The 11,359-nt window shown below is 39.4% G+C and overlaps 1 protein-coding gene across 3 annotated transcripts; it reads left to right on the top strand.

Annotated features, from left to right (window-relative positions):
- Positions 1-6: 6 nt before the first annotated feature.
- Positions 7-9,392, top strand: sla2a (Src like adaptor 2a). 3 transcript variants are annotated; one of them, XM_008410542.1, is made up of 10 exons: positions 7-1,826; positions 3,409-3,457; positions 4,360-4,758; positions 5,228-5,307; positions 5,404-5,503; positions 5,582-5,668; positions 6,003-6,106; positions 7,607-7,759; positions 7,847-7,967; positions 8,819-9,392. In XM_008410542.1, exons 4-10 carry the CDS (start codon positions 5,235-5,237, stop codon positions 8,940-8,942), a joined length of 762 nt encoding a protein of 253 aa, XP_008408764.1. In that variant the 5' UTR covers positions 7-1,826; positions 3,409-3,457; positions 4,360-4,758; positions 5,228-5,234; the 3' UTR covers positions 8,943-9,392. The 3 variants fall into 3 exon arrangements, with proteins under 3 accessions (XP_008408764.1, XP_008408765.1, XP_017160405.1); XM_008410543.1 differs by lacking the exon at positions 3,409-3,457; XM_017304916.1 differs by having other exon boundaries at positions 7-3,457.
- Positions 9,393-11,359: the final 1,967 nt, after the last annotated feature.

The raw sequence follows: 11,359 nt of genomic DNA, 5'->3' as shown, positions 1-11,359 counted from the left end.
ATATATATATATACATACTGTCAAAGTGAACATACTAACATAAACCATGAGAACATTCAGATGTTGTATATTTAAATGTTTGAGTCAGCTGTCTAACCTTGTATTTATTTATTTTTTTTGTTTTTGTTTTTAAACCTCTTCAGACATTATTGTAGAAATCCTCTGTGTTCGCAAGAGCTTCTTCTTTTAGTTTTTTTTTTTTTAAAGTTCTCACATGGATTTTAAACAAATTGTTTCTCTTTTTAAACCTGCTGCAATGCAGATGAGTCGCAGAAGAAAGCGAGGGATCAAAACATGCACAGATTCTTGTCGGTCCGCAGGTTTGGGATGTGAAAAATGAGATCAGGATGAATCACTTTAAAGGTCCTTCCTGGATGTGATGTTTTTATGTGGTGCGATAAAACTGAAAGCAGGTGTGCTCAAAAAAGGCTCGAGTTTCATTTATGTGTTTTCATGTCATCTAAAGCGCTTGATATTAAAACGTCACCGTTTTGAAATAAAGTGCAATCTACAGCGTTTGATTAAAAGCCTGAAATTGGAAAGCATCGTTTAAAGTTGAAACTGGATGTTTAAACATAACAAAATGACACACTTTATTTTCTTACTTTCTGAAATTAATTCTTGTTTTATGTTAAAATTAGCAACATTATTTCAATTTAGTAAATTCCATAAAACTTAGCAAGATTTTTATTTTCTTTTAGAGATTTTTTTTGCAACTTAACCCAGTCAGATGTATGAGGGAGACATTTTAAAACATAAAATTTTGCTACACTTCAGCTTACTTTGTCTCTGCTGTAGAATATAGAATACCATCACAAGCTATTATTAATAACTGTAATAAATTACAGCAGAGAGTGGCGAATTGAAATGGTTTTTATATTGTTTTCATCTTCAAAGTGTGGAGCTGGAAAACTGAAAATACTGTGGAAGTGCATGAACTTTTCTGCGAGAAAAGTGGGCGAACTGAAAAACAAACCAGACATTTCGTTAATCTAACCTTAGAAACCAGGTTAAAAAGCATCAAAGGAATCTTGTTGTTTAAAGGTAGCAGTCAGGAGAAGGGTACAAGAGCTTGCAGTGCACCATTTGTATACCATGGTGACGAAAGTGGGTGGAGGAGGATTGCTGAGAGGCCAAAAGTAATAACAGCTTGTGTTCTCCATGCTCTAAGAATGTATTATTGGTGAATCGGTTCGAAGTGTCAGCCATGTTTGACCAAAAACCTTCACTTAATCAAGTAAACGATTTTTCACTTCCTTCCATCTCACCAAATCATTGCTTTTGAATTGATACATTAAAGATGAGGGGAATAAAGTTGTAAGAATGCATCTAGGTCTCGTCATTTTACATCACATAAACCTAACAGCAGAGGAGTTGCATTTTGACGGCAGACAGTGAGGCAGAGGTAGCACTGCAACGTAGCACAAGTGAGATTCTAGAAAATGTCACCGTTTAGCTTAGATTTCTCCTTGTGATCAAACTCAACGCCTCCGTCTTTTTCTTTTTTTTTTCTTTTAATTCTTTACGTGCTGTGTTGATGTTTGTGTCCAGGCTGAATGGATTTTTCACTGACGCTTAATAAACAGGTTCAGGTGTGAAAAGTGTAGCAGTCCTGTCACGTATAGGGGCCAAGAACGGTTTCTCACTGTCCGCTGGTTCAGCTCATTTCCATTACTACTGAATAAAAAGCTACGAGACGAGAACGTGTCTGGTGTTTTTCTGTTTGCCGCGCGAGTTTGCCTCTTTATTTTTATTTTTATTTTTTGTATCTTTCTCCCAATAAAGTGTAAGAGGAGCTTCTTCATTCAGCTGGCAGGAGAAAGACAGTAAGTTCTAGTACTTTTCCTGTTCTGTTAGTGGAAAAGCGAGGTGACGGTGGTGAGATTGTTTCCAACCGCACATGTTCTTATTTCCTTTCTGAGTGATAACTGCTGCTGTCACAGATGAGGCCGTCTATTTTTAGCACGCAGCGACAAAAAAAAATACAATGATCAGCTGCTTTACAAAAGACAACGACTTCAGAGGTGCAGAGTGGAACAAAAACAAAGTATCTATGTAGAGGAATGTTCTAGTTTCTCTTTGAACGTTATGCAAGCGCTAGAAAACACTGCGTCATAAAGTAACGCTGTTAAAGATTGATCTTTTTGGGGACCTACTGAAGCCACAGTTTGCCAGGGTGTACACGCATCCCACGTCTTAATGTGTATTAAATTGATTAAAAATGTAATTTGGCATTAAATGCGCTAATCAGGTCTTAAATTTTGTTGTGTCAGAACTATTTAATTTCGTATGCTATGTAGTTTTTTTTTTTCTCGCAGGATTGTTGCCTTTTCCATCAGGCAAGATGTTCTTAACTTAAGCTATCCGGTCTATGACTCAAGGTGGTTAAAGCCACAAACAAAAACACTTAATATTCATGTATATGATTAAGGCTACTGATATGTAGCTGCTAATACTGGATCGCTATGTGGTTAGCAAGCAAACAAATCGACCGTTAGCAGCTAGCAAACGGCTGGTGAAGCACAAAGCTGCTTCCACGAGCCACAAAAATACCCCAGAAATGTCTGTTTTGTCCTCTTACATTTGCACATATCTTGTGTTAAATTTTATTCATTATGGTCTTTCATATGTTTTTTTTTTTTTTTTTAAGTCAGACATGTACAGGTGAAACCTTCATAAAACGGTTTGCGGAGCTGGCCTGAATTCAATTCTGCTTCAGTTGCATCGCACTTGAATCTGACATCAAACACAGCGAGGCGGAGGTATAGAAAGCTCCGCCATTAGAAAATCTGACCCGTTTCATAAATGTCGCGCTGCTATGGAAGATTTTTAATGGTGATAACTTTCCATATGTGCTAACGGGCTGTTCTGGTGATTCAACTCCAGTCTGATCTGTTCTTCTATTTCTTCCGTTCACTGCTGTCGTTTTGGTTCGATTCCAAACCTCTAGATTTTATCACGCCACCAGTACCAGAGAAGATGCCTTTTCCGGCAACAACAAAATGTTATCGTAATATTTTTCCTTGCCTTTAAAATGCACAAATAGAAACAACACCCACATTGAATTTCTAATCAATTTTTCAGTAACCTTTCCACTTTGCCTGCGTTTTTGTTTAACATGTAGTAATATGGAGGACAGGTGTAACTGAGTCAGGTTTGTAGGCCGCCTCGCTTCACAAGCATCTCATGGTGTAGCATTAGAGCAAATATCATCCCTCCACATAACCATCCAGGGTGGGATTTAGGTCCCTTACTACATGACTTCCTCACTTCATTTCTCATTAGTGCTGAATAAAAGCCTCCAGAACCTTTCTAAAAGTTTTTATTAATTATTGTGCCAATGCTGTGGATTTCTTGCCAATGTTTTTATATGTTGCGTCAATATTTCAATATAATTTCCCCAAATAGATAACTGTATCCCTGAGAGATGTCAGAAAAAAAAAAATCAGAGGTTCAGGTGAGTTTTTACACCACTTTACTTTTCTATTTCACAAATGGTCTTAATGGAAATAATTTACATGATCCAATCTCAGAACAGTTTCTTCAGAAGCCTCAGAGGTGGCGCACAGCCTCCTACCATCTATTCTGTAGCTAATAGTTTGATCATTAGTAATTAACCCTAGCTTAATGGTTGATTAAAATATTATTTACACATTAATTTACAAGACTGGATTGAATCTGTTTATGTATAAATTATGTCTCTTAAAGACAGTGAAATGCTGCTTTAATCTCCTTCACAGACAAACTGTTAACTCACATCTAATCTAGATTTATACCCAATAAAAACAAAAAAGGCATTAACTGCAGGTAATATTGCTTTCAAATAACAATAATAAAAATGGATTTAGTGTTGCAAAGTAGTTGTTACTTTTTTTGAATGTATGTGAATGTTTTATTTTTTCACATTTTCTCAAAATACATGTCGATAAGGCAGTTAACGATAAAACTATGATTGAAGCAAATAATATATAAATATATTATACATTATACATTATTATACATTATATATATATATATATAATGTATATGAAAAGTATACATAAATATATTGTAAAAAAAATATATGAAAAATTATAAATATATCATATATATTTATGACAAGTTAATATTCTTTACCATTCCACTAATCAATTGATCTGAATTCCATAGTTAAAGCTTCTATAACCTCAGGTTTGTGTTGCACTTTAGACTGATGAGAAATGATCACTTCATGGACCCGTAGGCTCTTCTCGCTTAATCAGCAGCTGGGTTTCAGTGGGCCGACGGAGAATCATGTTATCTGGCCGCCGCATTTCGATTCCAACGACTGCAAATGATTTTTTTTTTTTTTTTTTTTTCTCCTTGAAATTATGCCACCAGATCAAACCACAACAGCACTGCAAGTGCAAAGGCCACTTACGCAGGCAGGAACGCTCATTCCATAGACATGCGGTGCGTTTCAGAGATCTGCACTGGATTAGCGAGCATCGCTGCAGGGCGCTCTGAGTCAGATGTTCGAGCGTCGAACGTCACAGGAAGCTGAAGCTGAAGCTGGGCGTCGTTACATAAAGACGAGGCGGGAGACCTCCTCTCTCTTCAGTCAGCCCACGTTAGAAACAGCTGCAAAAACACAGCAGCAGCAGAAGAAGAAGAGGCAGAGCTCAGCGTCACTCAATCTTTAAAGGATTTTCTTACAGAAGATAAGGATTTAGCTGCAAGCATTGTCTTTGGATATCACTGCGTCATCTTGATACATTACTGGAGCAAGAAACAAACTGGGTAAGTTATATTTAACTGGGCACTTTTACCTTTTTTTTTTTTTTGATTGCATGTATTATTGAATTCTCCTCTCATGAAAAATAGATGAACAGTAAGTGCGTTGTCTTCAATGCATTTTGCACTTCGTGTCATAAGAGGAAAATCTCCCTCTTTTCTAGCCTCCGAGAAGCATCAAAGCCTCGCTCGTTCCCTCGCTTACATGCTGCATGGAAATTTAACACAGGATATCACAGGGCTTCTTGTTGTGGTCGGGCGCTTTCCTGTGTCACCTCGTGTTTGTTGCCTGCTTACAATAAATGTAGAGTCCCTATAGGTGGCCACGATTTGCTGCACAGTCATAGCAATAATCAGTAGGATGAGGAAAATGAATTCTCCATGTTTCCTAGAATGTCTCACTAAGTTCTCCACTTCTTCTTCTACTTGTTCTTCTTCCTCTTCTTCTACTTGTTCTCATGAATTCCCAAACCAGGTAGAGCATGGGCACCTGCTACACCAGATGTCAGTGCAACCAGACAGTCCTCGAAAATCAGCCTGGATCTGCGACGCCAAGTAAGCTCCACTCCCAAAAACACTCAGGACAAAAAAAAAAAAAAATGTAGTAAGTGAAGCAAAACATTAACGATGCCTGTATCTCATCTCTTGCAGGACAACAGGAAAGTGTGATCGTCTCTTTGTACGACTACCCATCGTTTGAGTGCACAGAACTGACCATGCACATGGGGGAAAGGCTGACCGTAGTCTCAGAGTAAGTGTAACTCCAAACATCATCCGATCTGGACTTGAAGGCAGATTAGTGACGGACGTCTGTTCCCTAACGTCACAGCGACGGTGATTTCGTGATGGTGAGATCCACGACCACCGGGCGCGAGAGCTACGTGCCCACCAACTACACGGCGAAGGTGACAGACAAGTGAGTGACGTTAAGATTTCATAGCCGTACGTGTGAGAAAGCAGAGAGAACAGAGAAAAGAGAAGAGGGGAGTTCCGTGAGAGGAGGTTCTGTGTAGGTGAACTGCGCCTCGGTGGAGGCGGACGTTTGGAACAAGATGTTTGCTCTCTCTGATGACACAAACAGCTCCAAAAGTTTCACTCCTCCTCCTCCTCCTGGGGAGGGAAGGGTGGGGGGTCAATCTTCTGTCATGGTGTTCCAGTGGATTTTCCAGACCTGAAAACATTTATCAAATGTTGCAATGTAGTCACATCTTGTTGAATATGTGGGTAACACTTTTGTTTTTTTGTGACAGGTGGCTGTACACGGGGATCAGCAGGTGTAAAGCAGAGGAACTCCTTAGACATCCCAGCAACCAGACTGGAGCCTTTTTGATCCGTGAATCAGAGACAAACAGAGGTTAGAGCTTTTTTTTTGTTGTTTTTTAAATAGTAAACTGTATAATAAACACATTTAATTCAATGTGATAGCCTCTGCTGCAATGTATTTCATTTGAAAGTACAACTTTAAAAGGTTTGAGGTTAAAAACAGCTCTGTTACGGTTATTTTTGCTAGCTGGACGCTGAGACAAATAGATTCAGACCTGAGTTGGTTTAACATGCAGGTTTGACCCAGTACACTGAATATGAGTTACATTAAATAATGTTCAGCCTGCCATAGAGTGGCCTTTATGCAAAATGGAGTACTGTGTCGGATTTTTTTTTTTTTGGTTTAAATTTGCGTTTACTTATTGAGAAAGTTGAATTTAGATCATACAATTAACTCTCAAAAATGGAAATGTTTAAAATTCTCAGATCCTTATGTTGACCCACGTTTGTGAGAAAACTTGAAAGTAGAAACAACTTTAGCCTTTTAGCTAGCTACATTAACTTTATGACTATTTGGTAAAAATGTGGATATTGAACACAGCTAGCACTAGCTTGCATTAACCGCTTAGAAGCTGAAAGGTAATTAATGTTACTTTCAGTTAAACTGGTTCTCGTATGTCAGCTGGTCACTACCCACTGACATTAACATAATCATACCACATCATTTTACTATCTGTTCATTTCTCATTTCATCCTGTGGAAGAGTTTCAGTGTAGACTCATCAGGTTGTCATCAGGCTGTAAAGAAGCAACTCTTTCTGGTGTTTCTCTGTTCCGACAAACTGAACCACAACGTCTAGTTGAAACTACACAACTTCTGTCCCAGCAGCATAAATCTAGCATGTTGCTTAAAGAAATAACTCGACAGTTTATAAACTGCTGACATATACATGAAATAACTGAAATATTTGCTTTTTTTGTTGAAGACAGGGAAAATATAACGGCTTAGCTCATATAGGAGTAGCGCTAATGCAGCCAGATTAGCAACTTAGGGACTGAATACAACAAACTTTTTTTGTTTTTTAGAATTAGCATCTTTACATTTTATACAGTATATTCCATATTCTTATCATGGCAGCAAACCTTTATGAAATGTTTGCTGCCAGCCAAGTGCTGATTAGAAACTTCAATTAAGGGAATTACTTTTTAACAGAACCCTATTTAAGAAAAGAATCAGAACGATTCCTAAGATATGATGAAAGCGGAATGTGAAACGATTGAGCGTGGACAATGTAAAAGAGACATTATTATGGTGGCTGATGCATAAACAGGTTAACAGGAAGTGGGCCCCAAACCAAAATTCTGCCCAGGACTCCATTCAACGTTTGACCAGCCCTGCTGGGATTATAACACGTTCTTCTGGGGGCAGAATCTAAATATTTGTCAATTTTTTTCTATCACTGAACTCAGTCATGTGTTTGATAATTTACTTAAAAAGTGCAACAAAGGGATTTCAACTCCATGAAAAACGGTACAAAAGTTCAAACCTGTGTATTTTAACAGCTGCGTCTGTGTGTGTTTTCTGCATTTAGACAGCTATTCCCTCTCCATCCTGCGGAGGACCGGCTCCTCAGACCTGAACCCCGTGAAGCACTACCGCATCTCCCAGCTGGAAAACTCGTGGGTCTACATTTCTCCAGGTCTCACATTCCCCTCCCTCCATTACCTGGTGCAACACTATTCAGGTTTGTGCTGAGATCCTAGTCCTGTCTTCTCACATCATCGCAGCAAAATGTATTTGACTGACATCGGCGCCGTTCTTCCTTCCACAGAACTTCCAGATGGGCTGTGCTGTCGACTGACTGTCCCTTGCTTCATCCAAGGGTTGGATGAGCCCAGACCAGTTCCCACCACCGTCCGGAGGCCGACCATCAACTGGAGGGAAATTAGCAGGTGAGAGGACCGACTGATGGCTGTTTTTGCTGGCATTGCCTCAGAATGCATTGGTTCAGTCCAAAGTCATTAAAACCACCAAAGTAAAGAAAACTAAAACTGGACCTACGTTGTGCATTTATAAAACTAAAACATACTGAAATTATAAGTATAATATTCTTCGTTTTTGTATTTATGAATCTATTTCTTAGCCTTTTGAACAGGTGAGAATTTTTTTTCCACACACACACAGTTTGCATCAGCTGGTGGCAAATTCAGACAGTTGGTTGTTCAGCAATAATTGAATAATTTTTAAAAAAAATGGTATCGTATTACCCAATCGATTTATACATAATCAAAATACAATAATATTTAAACCTTTTTGAATTCAGCATCTAAAAATTAACCAAAGTATGAAAAAACTAAATCTAAAACTATGACTAATTAAAAACTAATCTAAAACTAGGCAATATTTATCCAGTAAAGACCAGAAAACACACACTAAATCTAACTAAATTAGACAAACAAAAAGTCACAATGAAATAAAACTAAACTATAATGAAAAAACAGAGCTATTATAGTCCTGCAGTACTGCGTGAGTTAGAGCTAAGCGAACCGATGCAGAGGAGTTTGAAAACATGATCAGCGGGGCAGATTAGGCTGCGGTTGTCTTGACTGGTTGCTATTTGTGCGCTTCACTGCCATGTTCGGTCTGAAGAAAGTTTCCTACGCTGGGTTCAGATGTGTGACTCTGTGGAGTTCTACTTCTATTTGTGATAATTGCTTTGCAACATTTTTTTTTTCTTGTCAAGCAAAAACCAAAGCGTTTCAAACCCCTAAACCGTTTTTTCCATTGTGTTCCGTTGAAATAGGTCCGTGATTCTCGGAAGGAAGAGAACCGAGTCGGACAACTCCCTGGTGAGCGACGGGCTGAGGGAGGCCATCAGCTCCTACCTCCAGTTAACAGAGTGCAAAGATCACAGCTGGGACACGTGAAGGGAAGCCTGTGTGGTCAGTTTGGGGGAAAAAAAAACAAACAAAAAAAATGAAGTCCAACAAAAAGAGTGTAGGAAATTACTGCTCTGGGGCTGCTGCAAGCTTGAGCAAACCCCTGAAGGAGGTCCTCTGCACGCCCAAACGCCGTCTCTGAGGATTGGTCCAGGAACAGAAGCGAGGCAGAGGCACTACACCGCTCAGAGACGAGTCAAACTGTCGGCCATTTTTAGTGGAAGGCGGACGAAGCACAGAGGCAGAGGATGTCGGCTGCAAAGAGGCTATGAATGTTTCACCTAATTTATGAAGATTTTAACTTAATATTGTCTGTTAACATTACAGCAATGTGATTGTATCTGAATGTTGTCGCTGTTGTCTTGTTATTTGAAACTAATATAATCTATACGCTACCAATAAATAATTTACACCAATAAAAACCACATATTTACAAGAGTATGACGTTTTTTTATTTCATATGATTCTTGGGGGTACTATAACAAAAAAACAATTATAGATATGATTAATTTTTTTTGAGAAGCGATAAAAGCTGGGTAGCTCTTGAATTGCTACAAAATAAAGCTGTATTTCCTCCTTCAACCCACTGGCTGCAATGTTGACACCTTGAGATGCCATGAGACCTAAATTCTGAACATCATGGCATGGAGTCATCCCAGGTTTCCATGTCTGGTTTATAACAGTTCATTTTAGCTTTTAAACTGGTTATATATTGATCCTGTGTCCAGACAGATGGATAATCAGTAGCCTATTATCATGACCTGTTTGTTCTGAAGATCCTGCAGCTTCCACTTCTCTTCCTAACATGGCGCCTCCTCATCCTGACTCTCATACTGATAGGAGGAACCACAGAGCTCTGATAAGTTAAAAGCTCATCTTCTGAAGTTGGGATATTTTTCTTCCAACAGGTTCCAGAGGAATCACCTCAAACCAGATGTTGGACTGGATTTTATTTCACTGTCATTTGTGAGTATTAGCTTCTCATTTTCAACAGTGGAGCTATAAAGGTTGAAAAAGGTTATCATTTTGGAGAAAGTCTCGTCAACATCAATATTTCCACTAAATAAGAAGCAAAAAATGTGTTTGATAAAGGAAAAGCCTCTCAGACTCTGAGCCTGACAGCACCAAACTATTTTTTATATTAGACAATTAATTTAATTTCACATAATTATCGCGGTAGAAGCCATTTGTTTAAATACCTAATGAAACATATTTACCGTGTTTGATGTTTGTTGTAAATGACGTATATTCACAAAGAACGAGGTAATTAGTCCAAGTTTGTCGTTTATTGAACGTTCAGAAACTACAGCGGCTGTGATGCACCACAGCAAAGTTAAACAGTTAAAACAACCCGAACAGGTGATCAACTCGAAACCACTTGCACATTTTTATTCTCTCTCTCCCTGTCATTTAAGCACACCCGTTGCCGTGGCAACCGCCTGCGCTCCACAAGCCGACCAGAGATTAAAAACAAAACATTCAGTCCATCACGACATCAGGTTTGCAGGCTTGATATTTATTTTGCGATCATTAATAAGCCTCCCTGAACACAGCGGTGGTTGATTAGTTCATTTTAAGCTCCTGCTCTGCTCGTTATTTTGGTAATGGAACCGAAACGCACAGAATTGCGCAACACCTCGTTGAAACAATAATCATAGAGATTATTATTGTTGTTGGGTCATTAATTTGAACACGTTTTATTTTTTTAATTTTTTTATTTTGTTCTGGCTTAAACGTTAAGCCAGTCAGAGGAGGACGTGCTGCTCTCAGCCTCCTGGCGGCGTCCAGTTTGTCACCTGATGCCGAGATCGACTCAAAACCTTCCGCGATCGATGCATTGCACCGCTGCTCTAGCAAAGCACGAACAGTTCAGAAACAATATGAAATGGGGAAAAAGCGATTTATTAACTGATTAAGTCGTGTTTTAGATTGTTTTTGAAAAACTAATCAGTCACGGCTGATTAGTGGGTGCTCTCACAGCTGCACAGTGAACCCATTCATTTTTTACAGCAGACAGCCGCTCCTCTCTCTTGCAGGTACTGCGTACCCCCACTAAATCTTTTAGGGGTTCGGAGTACCCTGCCGTACCCCCTTACTTTCAGGGTAAGGGTTCCAAAAGTTGGTCTTGAGACTAACAAGTCAATATATGTGAGTCCTCAGTAGGAGCGGAGCCAGGGTGTGGCCAGGGCAACCATTGGCCACCTCTGCGGCCATCTCTGTGAAGTGATTGGTTAATTCAGGTGAGTCGCTCATGAGCAGAACGTCAAGCAGTTACCCTCCAAAACAGGAGGTGGCAGCAGTGGCGCAACTACACATTATTCAGGTGGATGCGAAAACATAGATCGGCGCCCCCCCCTCCCCCCGAGGGAAGGAACGTCGTCAGGGTGAAGGAGCGTCGCTCACTC

This window comes from Poecilia reticulata, linkage group LG5 (genome assembly GCF_000633615.1).
Source record: "Poecilia reticulata strain Guanapo linkage group LG5, Guppy_female_1.0+MT, whole genome shotgun sequence".
NCBI lineage: Eukaryota > Metazoa > Chordata > Actinopteri > Cyprinodontiformes > Poeciliidae > Poecilia > Poecilia reticulata.
Note: the sequence above shows the minus strand (reverse complement) of the source record. Positions and strands in the feature narration are given on the sequence as shown.

Coding starts and splice junctions, on each gene's coding strand:
- sla2a (XM_008410543.1), top strand. CDS start 5,235: ATGGGCACCTGCTACACCAGATGTCAGTGCAACCAGACAGTCCTCGAA. Junction 6,107..7,606: donor TGAATCAGAGACAAACAGAG/GTTAGAGCTTTT, acceptor TTCTGCATTTAG/ACAGCTATTCCCTCTCCATC. Junction 7,968..8,818: donor AACTGGAGGGAAATTAGCAG/GTGAGAGGACCG, acceptor CCGTTGAAATAG/GTCCGTGATTCTCGGAAGGA.